General features: G+C 50.9%; 1 protein-coding gene across 1 annotated transcript; it reads left to right on the top strand.

Moving 5' to 3' along the window:
• Positions 1-8391: 8391 nt before the first annotated feature.
• On the top strand, positions 8392-9911 carry LOC123114069 (GEM-like protein 5). The gene is made up of 2 exons (XM_044535433.1): positions 8392-9145; positions 9238-9911. Exons 1-2 carry the CDS (start codon positions 8518-8520, stop codon positions 9738-9740), a joined length of 1131 nt encoding a protein of 376 aa, XP_044391368.1. The 5' UTR covers positions 8392-8517; the 3' UTR covers positions 9741-9911.
• Positions 9912-13939: the final 4028 nt, after the last annotated feature.

Below are 13939 nucleotides of genomic sequence, written 5' to 3'. Positions count from 1 at the left end.
CTAAGTACTGCATCATCCTCTCCTCTTCGAGCAAATCCCAATACAGCTCACAAGTAGCAACCCTTGATGTCATCTTTGATGGTCGATAGGAGGGTAGTATGCACCACACACCCAGGCTAGTGACCCACCGTTGTTGTGGTTAACCATTGATTGTGGGTTCGACCCACAAAGAGGGTGGTGTGGAGGAAGGTTGTAGGAGGAAGGAGGCACAAGCCACATGTCAGTTAGAGAAGGCAACATCATTGAGAACGAGCAATGCAAGGCGTCTGCACTAGCAGAAGGTTGGGCAAGAGGACTCGATAGGGAACGAGGCACTTTAGTCTTTTTTCCAATGACTCGAGAGTTATCATTCACTATATTGCGAGCCTAGATTTCGGCGAAGCCTGATGGAAGAAAGAAAATGGACCGTTCCAATGTAAAAATGGTCCACTACATTGGTCCAGTTCAAAAATGTATCTTTCTAGGAGTGAGTACCTGAGTACTCATGTTTTTAACCGCCCCTTCATGCTTTAGTGAGTTAGAGAATTTTCAAAAAAGAACACAAAATTGGAACGAGAAGACACCAAAACCGTTGACCATTAGCCTTCCCTAACTCGTGGTGGTATTGTCTTATCCTTTTAGCAGCAACCGTGCCACGATGGTACACTTTTGGAACACCGTGGTCGCATCACCAAATATTAAGTCAGATATACCTCCAATCCGACAATTGTGATAGAGTTGCATGTGATGCGTACTTTTCAGGGGCTGGAGACAAAATTTGAAGGTCTGAGGGGGGGAGGCCACTAATAAAAATCCCCATCCAAGATTATTTTCTTTCTCAATTCTTTTCCAAAGCTGTCGTATGTGTGTGGATGAGGGGGGGGGGGGGGGGGGGCTTCATTGCACATAAGCTCCCTCAGTGTTCTTGATGGTCATGTCGCGGGTGATGAAGCCTTTACCTAGACAGTGGTGAAGGCAGAATCGTTGAAATTCTAATGTTGGGGAGGGCCAGCTTAAGGGAATTCTGAAAAAAAATCACATGCATAGTAAGTGTAGAGAATTATGCAACTCACGATATATTGATCGGGTGCAATTTGCACGTATATATAAGTACAAAGGGTAGCCACGTCCTCGACTATACATGGAAGGAGGAGGGCTTGTTGTACAAGAAATACACATATGTTATCTACATCTCAACACCCCCCCGCAGTCGAAGCGGCACCATGGTCGACGCAAACACTGGATCGGAACTCCTCAAAAGACGCAGTAGACAAGCCCTTGGTCATGATGTCAGCAAACTGTTGGGACGTAGGGACATGTAGCACGCGTACATGACCAAGAGCTACCTCTTCCCGAACAAAGTGGATATCAATCTCAATGTGCTTGGTGCGTCGATGATGAACCGGGTTGGCGGAGAGGTAGACCGCAGAAACATTGTCATAGTAGACAATCGTAGCCTTGTCAACCGGAGACAAGAGCTCATGCAGCAGCTGACGAAGCCAGGAACACTCGGCGACGACGTTGGCAACGGCGCGGTACTCTGCTTCAGCACTAGAGCGGGAGACAATGGGCTGCCACTTGGACGACCAGGAGATGAGCGATGGTCCAAGGTAGACGCAATAACCAGAGGTCGAGCGGCGCGTGTCAGGGCAGCCGGCCCAATCGGCGTCAGAACAAGCCGTCATGTCCAGAGATGATGAAGCCTGAAGTGACAACCCAAGATCCAAGGTGCCACGGATATAGCGCAGAATGCGCTTGACCGCGGTCCAGTGAGCATCACGTGGAGCATGCATATGGAGGCAAACCTGCTGCACAGCGTACTGGAGCTCCGGACGAGTAAGAGTGAGGTACTGAAGAGCACCAACAATCGACCTGTAGAACGGAGCATCTGAAGCAGGAGAACCATCTGTGGCGGAGAGCTTGGCCTTCGTATCAACAGGTGTGGCAGCCAGTTTGCAGTTAAGCATCCCGGCACGGTCCAGAAGCTCATGAGCATACTTCCGCTGATGAAGAAAGAAGCCATCTGCTCGACGAATAACCTCGATCCCGAGGAAATAGTGCAGAGGACCTAAATCCTTAATTGCAAACTCAGCATGAAGACAATCAGTGAGCTGTCGAATAAGAGCAGGCGAGCATGCTGTCAAGATGATGTCGTCAACATAGAGCAGTAGGTAGGCAGTAGCATCACCCTGGTGGTAGACAAACAGTGAAGCATCGGAGCGAGTGGAGCGGAAGCCAAGTTGAGTAAGGAATGCTGCGATGCGCTGGTACCAGGCGCGAGGAGCTTGCTTGAGTCCGCACAAAGACCGAGAGAGCAAACACACATGATCCGGAGAAGACTCATCAACAAATCCAGTCGGCTGCTCACAGAACACCTGTTCCTCAAGGTGACCATGAAGAAAAGCATTGGAAACATCCATCTGGTGCACAGGCCATGAGCGAGAAACCGCTAGCTGAAGAACAGTCCGAATCGTGCCGGGTTTGACAACCGGGGCGAAAGTGTCGGTGAAGTCAACACCTGCTCGTTGACGAAAACCCCGTACGACCCAACGAGCCTTGTGTCGGTCGAGAGTACCATCCGGATGAAACTCGTGCTTGAACACCCACTTCCCGGTAATGACGTTGGCATGAGGAGGACGGGGGACGAGCTGCCAAGTGTGATTGCGTTGCAATGCATCAAACTCCTCCTTCATCGCGGCGAACCACATGGGGTCGCGAAGCGCGGAACGGGCGGAGGTCGGCAAGGGTGATGGCGACGAGGAAGAAGTCGAAGCCACGTAGGTGTACACGTCCGGAGGGTAGCGAGTGCTTGGCCGATGGACGCCCAGCCGCGACCGCGTGGTAGGGCCAGCGGGTGGTGGCACAACAGCCGCTACCGATGATGGCGCCGAGCCTAGTTGTGAAGAGGCCGGGGCAGAAGATGACGAGTCCGGCGAGCGAGCCGACCCAGTGGCCGGTGAAGCCGGCGAGGCCGGGGAGACCGGCTCAGAAGCCGGCGCGAGGCCTGGCGACGAAGCAGCCGGAGAGGCCGGCACGGGGCTTGGCGACGAAGCAGCCGGAGAGGCCGGCACGGAGGCCGGCTCGAAGGCCGGTGCGGAGGCCGGCTCGGAGGCCCGGGAGGCTGGTGAAGCAGCGGGCAGGAGCTGGAGTGCCGCGCGTCCAGGGGGCGCCCTATGCCGGTTGGTAAAACCAAGGCGGACAGGGTCGGCCAAAGAGGGACCGGGCGCCGATGAAGAAGCCTCCTGCTATTCCTGTTTAAAAGGAAAAGACAACTCGTCGAAATAAACATGTCGGGATGTGATGACACGATGGGAAACCGGGTCATAGCATCTATAGCCCTTGGTGTTAGCTGGGTAACCGAGGAAGACACACGGAAGGGAACGAGGAGCAAGTTTATGAGGAGTGGTGGCGACAATACTAGGGTAACAGAGACAACCAAATATACGAAGACCGTCGTATGAAGGAGGAGACCCGAAGAGAAGGTGGTGAGGTGTAAAGTTCCACCGGGTGCGACATGGACGAAGGTTAATGAGGAGGGTGGCAGTAGCGAGAGCGTCAGGCCAGAAGCGGGGTGGCATGTAGGTGTGGAAGAGGAGGGTGCGGACGCAATCGTTAAGAGTGCGAAGAATGCGTTCTGCCCGATCGTTCTGCTGTGAAGTGTATGGACAGGTAAGACGAAAAACAGTGCCATGTGTGGAGAGAAGATTGCAGATGGTAGTGTTGTCAAATTCTTTCCCATTGTCAGTTTGCAAAGCTAGAATAGGACGACCGAATTGTGTGGCTACGTAAGAGTAGAAGGCCGTAAGAGTGGCAGCAACGTCGGACTTCTTACGTAATGGAAAGGTCCACACAAAGTGAGAAAAGTCATCCAAGATAACAAGATAATATGAAAAACCAGTGTTACTAGCAACAGGAGAGGTCCAAACATCACTATGGATTAACTCGAAAGGTAACGACGCAACTGTGGATGAAGTACTAAAGGGAAGGCGAACATGTTTGCCCAGACGGCATGCGTGACAAGAGTGCGCATCCGTTTTATTATATGTAAAAGAAAAATCCCTAATAATATGACGAAGAGCGGTGGAGCTAGGATGACCGAGACGGGCGTGCTAGAGATCAACGTCGGCGGAAAGTGCAACTGGTCCAGCGGGTGAAGATGATGGAGGCTGGACGGAGTATGTATCGCCGGGACTGTCACAGCGGTGAAGAACCATCCGGGTGAGGGCGTCCTTAACAGAAAAACCAACTTCGTCAAATTCCACAGTTACAGAGTTATCACGAGAAAGTTTACGAACACAAACTAGATTCTGAATAAGCTCGGGAGACACAAGAACATTATTGAAATAAAGTGGTCGAGAGTTTGAGGGAAAACTTGTGGAACCAATATGAGTGATAGGAAGACCAGCACCATTACCAACAATGATACAAGAAGAAGTGTGAATAGGAGACACGGAGGAGAGGTTACCCGGGTAAGCGGCCATGTGCGAAGATGCACCGGTGTCCATGAACCAATCACCACCACCGGAATAAGCCCCGGTCGGAGGCTGTTGATGAAGTGCAGCAAGCAGGGCTGGATCATAAGAGGCCGGCGCAGGGTAGCCCGAGTAGCCGGTCACGCCATTGCTAGCAGGTGGCTCGCCATAGCCAACTGGAGTAGGAGCGTAGTAGGTTGATGGAGCGACCGGACCGGTTTGCTGACCGGCGAAGAAGGCATGATGCCCGGAAGGACCGGGCCCGAGGAGGCTCGGAGCGGGGGGGCGGGGCACGGGCATAGTGTAGGCGTACACAACCCCGGTCCAGGGGTTGTGGCCACCCCCCAAGGTGGCGGCGGCTGCTGCTGGACGGGCCCGGCGCGCGGCTGTTGCTGCTGCTGTTGGCCTTTGCCGCGGTCATGGCGCCTCTGGCGCGGCTGCTGTTGCTGTGGCTGCTGCGGCAAGTGTTGTTGAAGAGCCGCAGGAGCAGCAGGGACCGGAGGCCGCTGCTGGTACGGGGCGCCGTAGGCGCTGTTCTGCGCTGGAGTAGCCGGTGGCCGGGGCGCCTGAAACGGCGTTGGGAAGCCGGGGGGGGCACCCGAGGGCGGAGGGCCACCGGTGAGTAGCCGGCGGCGAAGGCGGTGTGAACGGCACGGGAGCGAAGATGCTTCAACCGGCGTTCCTCGAGACGAAGATAAGCTACCGCCCGCTCGTAGGTAGGGTTCGCCATGAGGGTGAGGTTGGAGGCAGCGTTGCCGAGATCCTCATCGAGGCCGGCGGTGAGGGTGGAGAGGAGCAACTCATCGCCCACCTTGAAGCCGATGTCATTGAGCTCGTCGGAGAGGGTCTTGAGACGCATGAGTAGTCGTCGACGGAGGAGTCGTTTTGATGACACCCGAAGAACTCCTGCTGCAGGAAGACGATCCGTTGGAGCTTGTTGTCGGTGAAGAGACCAACGATCTTGTTCCACACCGTGCATGCATCGTCCCTGTCGCGAACGACAGTGTGGAAGATGTCTTTGGACACGGTGAGGAAGAGCCACCGGATGATGGTGGCGTCGATCGCCAGCCAGTCGACGTCGCGGTTGAGGACGAAGAGGTTGGCGGTGCCGTCGATGTGGTCCTGTAGATTATACTCACGAAAGAGGAGATTGAAGTATGTCTTCTAAGCATAGAAATTCGCCTCTTTGTGGGAGAGGATCACCGGGACGCGACGTTCGATGGGAACATCACGGATGTAGGCGGGATCGGGAAGAGTGGCGGTGGAGGAGCCGGAGGAGGAGTCGAAGGGGTTCGGCGGCTTCACCACGGGAGGGGTGGAGGCGGCGGACCGGTCGGAGACCAGGTTGGAACCCGACATGGCTAGGGTTAGGTGCGGCTAGGGTTAGGCCGCGGCCGGGGCGGGTTTTTAGGGTTTCAGGTAGATGGGAGGGGGAAGGCAGCGGGTAGCGAGGGTTTAGGGTTTTGGGAGAGTGCGGCTAGCGGCGAGGAGGCGGGTGGCTAGCGGCAGCTTGGGAGGGATCGCGAGTGGGGCGGCGGCAGGGAGCCAGCGGCGCGAGGGGAGGAGCTACGGCGGCGGCGAGGGCTCGGCGACGCGGGCGTAGGCAGGGAAGCGGCGGCGGCTGGGAGGCGACGACGACGCGCTAAGGGAGGAGGGATCGGACTAAGGCTGATACCATGTAGAGAATTATGCAACTCACGATATATTGATCGGGTGCAATATGCACGTATATATAAGTACAAAGGGTAGCCACGTCCTCGACTATACATGAAAGGAGGAGGGCTTGTTGTACAAGAAATATACATATGTTATCTACATCTCAACAGTAAGCACAAAATCAACACATTAGGGTGGTTCTGGCCCTGCTGGCCGCCCCCGCCTCCGCCATGGCCCTAGAACTACAACCATTGTTCGAGCACACAAGTTAAATTACACATGCATGTAGAAATATATTGTTAGGTGCGACTATAGTTCGACTAAGATTTACTAAATCTCACTTGACTGGGGTCATTCTAATAATTGATCAGACATACATCTGTCAATCGCATACATATATGAGTTTTTTTCCCGTAAAGCTGGTTTATGATGCATTTCTTGTAGGCTGGTCTTTTTTTCTGTTGTCTATGCTGGTATTTGAGTCGCGCCACAAGATAGACCTAACACAATGGCTTTTGTTTCTTTTTGTCTTTTGGGCCGGGCATACCACTATATGTGTTATGCTTTGTCTTTTTTGGTTGGGCTCTTTTCGCCTAGACTGTGTCATTTTTATATATTTTCTTTTTAAAACAGAAAAAAAAGGCTATGTCTTATCTTTTTTTTTTCTGGAAACATAGTATAAACGTATACGCTCATATATGCATGCGGATCTTTTTCTTTTTTAGAAACAAAAACTAAGTTTAACTTCTACTTTGTTGCTTTTTCGATGAATACTCCGTCTTTACACAAACATAAGTCATTTTACCATTGAATGCAGTTTAATTTAAAGCTACAAAAGTGTTAAACATTCGTCTAAAGATTGAGTATGTATGAAGGCATACGCTCGTCTAGAGTTTTATCGCTAGTGACATGGCACCAGCAGCGAGGGAGGGAAGAGGGGCAGATTCCCCCTTTTCTTTAGAGAAAAGTTCACTTTTCATCCCTTAATTCTTTTGTTTGCTCATTTTTGGTCCCTCAATTCTAAAACCGAACAGATTGCACCATGAACTCTTGAAACCAGCCATTTTTCGTCCCTGCAGAGTTTCGCTGCCGAGTCAACTTGGTTTTGACCACAAGATGAACAGTGCACAGATGAGCAGTAAAATACAAAAATAGCAAAAAAAAACTGAATTTTTTTTACGTCGTAGATAATCAGCTGCACAAGGTGCTTGCCAATTTTTGTCATGTTTGGACGTTTGAGGAGCTCACGGCCAAAAAACAAAACTAAATGTACTCCATGATGAACAGTAAATTTAAAAAATAGCAAAAAAAAACAGAAATTTATTTATGTCAAAGATTCTCAGGTGCGCAAGGTGCATGCAATTATTCGTGCTAAAATGACATCCGAGGATTTGAAAACCACCCGAAGCGGCGCGCACACGTATGCTATTTTTTTTTGCCACGAGCTCCTCAGATGTCATTTCAACACGAAAATTTGCACACGCCTTGCGCACCTGAGAATCTTTGATGGCAAAAAATTCAGATTTTTTTGCTATTCTTTTGAATTTACTGTTCATCACCGAGTACATGTAGTTTTTTTTTTTTTTGCCGCGAGCTCTTCAAACATCCAAACATGACAAAAATTGGCACGCACCTTACGGACCTAAGTATCTTCGACGTAAAAGAAATTCAGATTTTTTTGTTTGTTTTTGCTAAAAATCTTCACTTCTACTGTTCATCCATGCACTATTCACCCCATGGGCCAAACAGGATTGATTTAGCGGCGAAATCCCGCAGGATAAAAAAGTGGCTGGTTGTGAGAGTTTGTGATGCAATCTATACGGTTTTAGAGTTGAGGAACTAAAAGAGAGCAAACCGAAGAATTGAGGGACAAAAAATGAACTTTTCTCCTTTCTTAATGAGGGGAAGACAAAATAAATTTGAAAAGGTACTGTACATTTTTTTTAAATAGGAAATCGAGAAGTTGATGGTCCAAGCCAACTCAGCAACGAGATGATGTCAGAGCACACCTGTCGTGCGTCGCCCGATCCAAGGTGTTTTGACTGTTCCAAGAGAATTTTCCTTTTCGCTGCGAAGAAGCGGCGCGAGGACACGTCGTCGCCGCGGCTAAGCCTCCGCTCTCCACGTACTCCCTCCTCCCGAAGGCTACCGCCTACCCTACCATGCCAAAGCTGGAAGGTCCTTGCTCATGAAGCAGACGACACGCAGCTTCGTGGCGCCCCTCGTCGTCTCCCCGGCCGACATGCCACCGCCCGGCCTATAAAACACAGTCCCTCCCTTATCCACCTCAACATCAAAATCAATCGTCTCACACTTGCGGTTCCAAATCAACCACCGCCACCATCACCTTCCTGCTCCCCGAGCCCACGCCCCCCCTGCCCCGCAGCACCAGCACCACCAGCTAGCAGCCATGGACGGCAAGGGCTACACCACACCGCCCACCGCCCCCGCGGCGCAGGCCGAGGCCGGGGCGCCGCCGCACTCCTACCCCCCGACGCAGCACGGCAACGACGCCGCGGCGCCACAGCCGGGATCGCAGGTTTCCTATCCCTCGATGGAACACGCCATGGACGGTCTGGACGCCACCGCGCCACAGCCGGGCGCGCCGCCGCACCCGTCCTCCCCCCTGACGCAGCAGGCCATGGAGATGGAGGGCAAGTACGCCGCCCCGCAGCCGGGCACGGGAGCGCCGCCGCCATCGTCCTCCCCACTGGCGCAGCAATCCATGGACGGCAAGGACGCCGCCCCGGCACCGCCCGCGGACGCCGAGTCGGCGAAATGGGGCACGCGGCAGATGGGCCCGCCGGCGGCCCCGGGGGCGCACCCGGAGAACCAGCAGGCGGCGCAGTGGACGGCCTCGCGCGGCGACCAGGAGCTGCCGCCGTACGTCATCATGGGGGGGCCGGAGCCGGCGCCGGCGGCATCCACGCGGCGGACGGACAAGGAGACCAAGGACAGCCCCATGGAGCACATCCTCGACTTCTTCAACGTATGGAGCCGCAAGGCCGAGGAGCTCTCCTCCAACATCTGGCTCAACCGTAAGCACAAACCCATCCAACAAATCCAACCTTCATCAAGATGATACTCCGCTTCTGCTCTGCTCACACCGTTTTCTTCTTTGTTCTTGCAGTCAAGACGGCGCCGTCCATGTCGGACGCGGCCATGGGGAAGCTGAGCCTGGGCGCCAAGGCGATCACGGGGGGCGGCTTCGAGAAGCTGTACAAGCAGACCTTCGCCTCCGGCCCCGACGAGCACGTGAAGAAGACGTTCGCCTGCTACCTGTCCACGGCCACGGGGCCCGTCGCCGGCACGCTCTACCTCACCAACCTGAACGTCGCCTTCTGCAGCGACCGCCCGCTCTCATTCACCGCGCCGTCGGGCCAGACCGCATGGAGCTACTACAAGATCGTGATCCCGCTGGCCAAGCTCGCAGCCGTCGAGCCCGTCACGGCCAAGGAGAGCCCGCCGGAGAAGTACATCCACATCGTCACCGTGGACTCGCACGACTTCTGGTTCATGGGCTTCGTCAGCTACGACAAGGCCGTGCGCCACCTGGGCGGGGCCGTCTCGTCGTCGCAGCACCACGGCGCCGCTCCCACCGCGGCGCCGGCGCCGGCACCCACCTACGAGTGATTGGCTGATTGCCGTCGTGTCCCTGCCCGCGGCTCTCTGCTTTTCATTGCCGTGTGTGTGCTCTGTTTTTCGGGCGGATCTGTTTAGTGAGTGCTCTCGTGTGTAGTGGATTTCCGTGTGGTTATGTACTGTTGTCTATACGCTTTTGTCGAAATTTAACGTTATCTTCTTGATTCCTTTAAAAAATATTGTCCTCCACCTCTTGCCCGATGTATATTTGTGTTCTTCGGAGTTGGACAATGTATTTGAAATTTGAGCATGTTTGCTAGTTATCCATTCTATGTTGTCAGGTTTCTAGCATGTCACCTCTAATCCACAGTTACTTATGGCTTGCCGATCTATCTCCTGGGGGCTTGAGAACCATTGAGGGGGAATCAGAAAACGCTTTGAGAGAGGGATAAGGCGATTGACCGCTAACCCTAGCCACCCTCCGCCGTCTCCCCCTCCCGGTGCCGACGGAGGTGGCCTCGGGAAGTCTTGGAGCCGGAGGTCTGTTGTGGTAGGCGGAACGTCAGGTCCACGGGAAAGACAGCGCGATGCAACTGGCATCAGCGTCTTTTGTTAGCGGCGTCAGGTGGTGCTCGATGGCGGCGTCCGAAGGAATCCAACACGACGATCTTCAACGGCGGCCCGACATGGCTAGGCCACCAGAGAAGATGGCGTTGATGCATCGGCCTCAGATTTGGACATGGCGTGTAGAGGCATGGGTACGTCAGATTCAGACATAGCGTGTAGAGGCACGGGCAATTTGTCTCAAATTTTCCTTTAAGGAGTCTTGGGGTTCGGTTTGGGACTGTGTGGCTACGACGCTGTCCTGGTGTAGGAATAATGCCTTCATCACACTATTCCTATCTTATTGCTGAACTTTTCATTGGCGGAGGGTGTGTGGAAATGTGTCTCCGACAAGTCTTTTGGGATTAGTCGGTTTAGATTTTCAGTGGATCCGCCTAAGTTCGACCGGCTCTCATGGTCTTCCGAGTGGCCTTTGTTAACGTTCCGAGTGGCCTTTGTTAACGTTCTCCTTTTACAGGCCGTTGTTTTGATCGGTATCGACGACTTCCTGGCCACTCTACAATCTTCTGGGCTAAGAAAGTTAGGCAGCATCGATCTATACACACGGCGTATTGTCGGTGGATGTGTAGGAAGAAGACTTCAACATCCTCAAGACTTTGATTGTAATTTTATTTTTCTATAAGAATGTGTTCGTAAGGATATGTGGATCTTAATATATGGCCTTAGGCCTTTTCAAAGAAAAAACATTAAAGTGGGAGTCTACTTGCAATTTGATATATAAATGTCTTGCATGTGAAGACATAAATGTTCTGTTCAATTCTTATGTATTCCTCGATAAAGTAGTTAAGTTATGTTGTTAGGTTTAACTAGCACAATGTTCGTTGTTTGCTATGAAGAAAATGTTTTCTTTTCCCTCTCGTAATGCGACTAGGGAAAGCCTTCCTCCCCTTGATCTTCACAGGCGAGCCTCTGGCGGCCGGTGACGCGGAGGGGATTTTTGGTGCCTCGGATTCGGCTAGTAGATAGGTAGGGTTTCAATCCTCGCAGGGGCGGCGTTTTTGGACGGATGGTGGCGGTTCTTCTTCGAGTCAGTCTCCCAGGCTCCGATCCTCCTCTAGTTCGTTCGTTGAGACAGATTAGACGGATCTCTGGCGTAGATTCGTGCCAGCTCCTCGTGGTGGTGAGGTTAGGGTTTCTCGTCGTCCGTACGCAACGGCGATATTTGGTGTCAGGTTCTTCAGATCAATTTAAAGATTCAATGACAACGAATACGGCTCCAGGGCGTTGGTCCTTAGGGACACGTGCATGAAGACTTCTCATTTGTCATCGATAAGGTCAGGCCGGCTCCGGCATGGGAGCGACGACAGCGGTGCGTCGGCGGCTTGTTCTGGTGGCGGCAATGGTCGTTTGGTGTTCCAAGGACCCTGATGTAATTTTTATTATATTTGAGGTGTATTGTACTTCCAGTAAACTTTTATAATAGATCCGATATTTTTTGCAAAAGAAAAAAGACAAGGTAAGGTCGTGGAACGCCATTCGTGTCCAACAAGAGGAGGAGCGTTGCATAAAGATTGTACGCCTTCTGCCTAATGTAATAGAGAGAAGGGGATAAAAGCTTATATATAACTGAGGCTAACAAATATAAGTGCATTTCATTTCGACTTCATCTTTCAATTTTCTACACTAATAAATTTGCTTTTGTAAAAATACCACAACCTCTTGTGTGAACAACTTGACATCATCAATCTTGTATACTACTCCCTCCGTCCGGAAATACTTGTCATCAAAATAGATAAAAGGGGATGTATCTAGATGTATATTAGTTCTAGATACACCCCTTTTTATCCATTTTGGTGACAAGTTTTTCCGAACGGAGAGAGTACAACCTGAAATATGCAAAAGCTTAGGCTGTGTTTGGTAGCAAAGTAAAGTAAAAAAAAGAGTATTAAAAAACTGCAGTATTTTAGCCCGTTGGTGTAAGATACCACGGTTTTCACATATCAAACTATTTTGAAGTATTGATAATACATTGACCTATTTGGCTAGTGCCGTATGCAGCAATGTAAAATTGGTTTTAGCTAGCTTTGACGTTTCAGTCAACCAATCAGCCATGCATGTTTACCATCCGCATGAACAAACTGAACAACACCGTACGGCCATCACATGGCTTGTAGCTTACCATGGAGGACGCTCTGCAACACGAAGTAGACGACGACGAACGACGAGATGGCTTGGCCTTCTTCCGCGTCACCGTCGAGTCATGGTGGAGCTGCACCGCAATATGGCGTTGCTGGAGGTGCACCATGGGCGAAGCTGTGCGACTGCGGCACGGCCTGGCCTTCATGCAATTCACCGTCAAGGGGCCCTAGAAGCTGACCGTGAACTGTAACCGTGTGACCAAGATAGCGTTCCGTGTTCACACTGTTGTTCTTTCCCTTGATGTCTCTTGGTTTGTCCATGTCCGACAAAGAAGATCTCCAGAGACGACGGGACGACGGCGGCGTGAAGCAAAGAAGATAAGGGCACCCGTTTCTTTCACGTGCTCAGTTAAAAAAAAAAGAGGTCTGGGTTTTTTTTTTTTTAAACGGAGAAAATACTATGGTTTTGGGAATACTGTAGTATTAATACTGCAGTTTTTGTAGGTAACCAAACACCTCATAGTAATTAAAACTTTAGTATTCAGAAAAACTGCAGTATTGTCAGAATACTTTAAAAATACTTTGCTATCAAACGGGGCCTTACTTGTAAACTGGTGGTTTCTATTAAATGAAATCGAAGGGAAGCTCTCTTTGTCAATAGTTTCAAGAGCTAATGTGTGTAGCGAGTGTACATGTGGTATTTTCTCACCGCCTCTTGATATATTCAGAGGTTGCAGGTGCCATACCCAGAGGAAGATACGGAGAAGTATCAAGTGCACCCAATCATTTGATGGTACCAATGCACCCGGTTTAAAAATATCATATCTGCAAATGTTGGATCTGAAAAGTAGATAATAGGTTGTAGTACTAGTAACAAGAATCGACGAAAGAAACACACAAGAATCTACCATACCATAAAATTTCAGATGCAAATTCGGAATATGTTGTGATTTGTCCTTTTTCTTCTTCTAGATATGTATTTTTATTTTGAATTTAATTGGGTCTAATATTTTATACCATGATAATACATATATAGTGCACTTACATCCTCATAGAACTTTGTATTTTTTCAATGATTTGTATCTGATGCATCGGAGCAATCAGTGCTACCGTTGTACTCAATGTACATAACATAACCTGCTAGAACCAGCCATGAAGGCTTTATACCTAAATAAAGAACGGCTAAAAAACATGCCAAAAAAGAAAGCTACTTACTCCATCTCATAATATAAGAGCGTTTTTTTACAGCAGTGTACTGTCAAAAACGCTCTTATATTATGGGACGGAGGAGTAGTTTCTCAAGAAAATAAACTGCAACTAGGAATGTTATGACGAGTGAGTTCGACCATGCCCTGAGAGAGGTGTTGATGCTTGCCTGCAGACTGCAGTTTGAGTTAGCTCAGCATGCACGTACGTCATGTTTTCATTCTTGTCGCCGCACTGCAAGGAACATGGCATGGTGGAAGTCTTGTCTTTCTTCTTCGCCGTCCCAAGACGATGGCGGCGTTGCCAAGGTCAGAGGCGAGAGCAGGCTGGGGCGTAACCCCC

Source organism: Triticum aestivum, chromosome 5B (assembly GCF_018294505.1).
Source record: "Triticum aestivum cultivar Chinese Spring chromosome 5B, IWGSC CS RefSeq v2.1, whole genome shotgun sequence".
In the NCBI taxonomy this organism is placed as follows: Eukaryota; Viridiplantae; Streptophyta; class Magnoliopsida; order Poales; family Poaceae; genus Triticum; species Triticum aestivum.
This window is presented reverse-complemented; position numbering and strand designations above follow the sequence as displayed.

Bases quoted from the DNA above. Each gene is read 5' to 3' on its own strand.
- LOC123114069 (XM_044535433.1), top strand. From the start codon at position 8,518: ATGGACGGCAAGGGCTACACCACACCGCCCACCGCCCCCGCGGCGCAG. The intron at 9,146-9,237 runs GTAAGCACAAAC...TTGTTCTTGCAG, and splicing joins CTCCAACATCTGGCTCAACC to TCAAGACGGCGCCGTCCATG.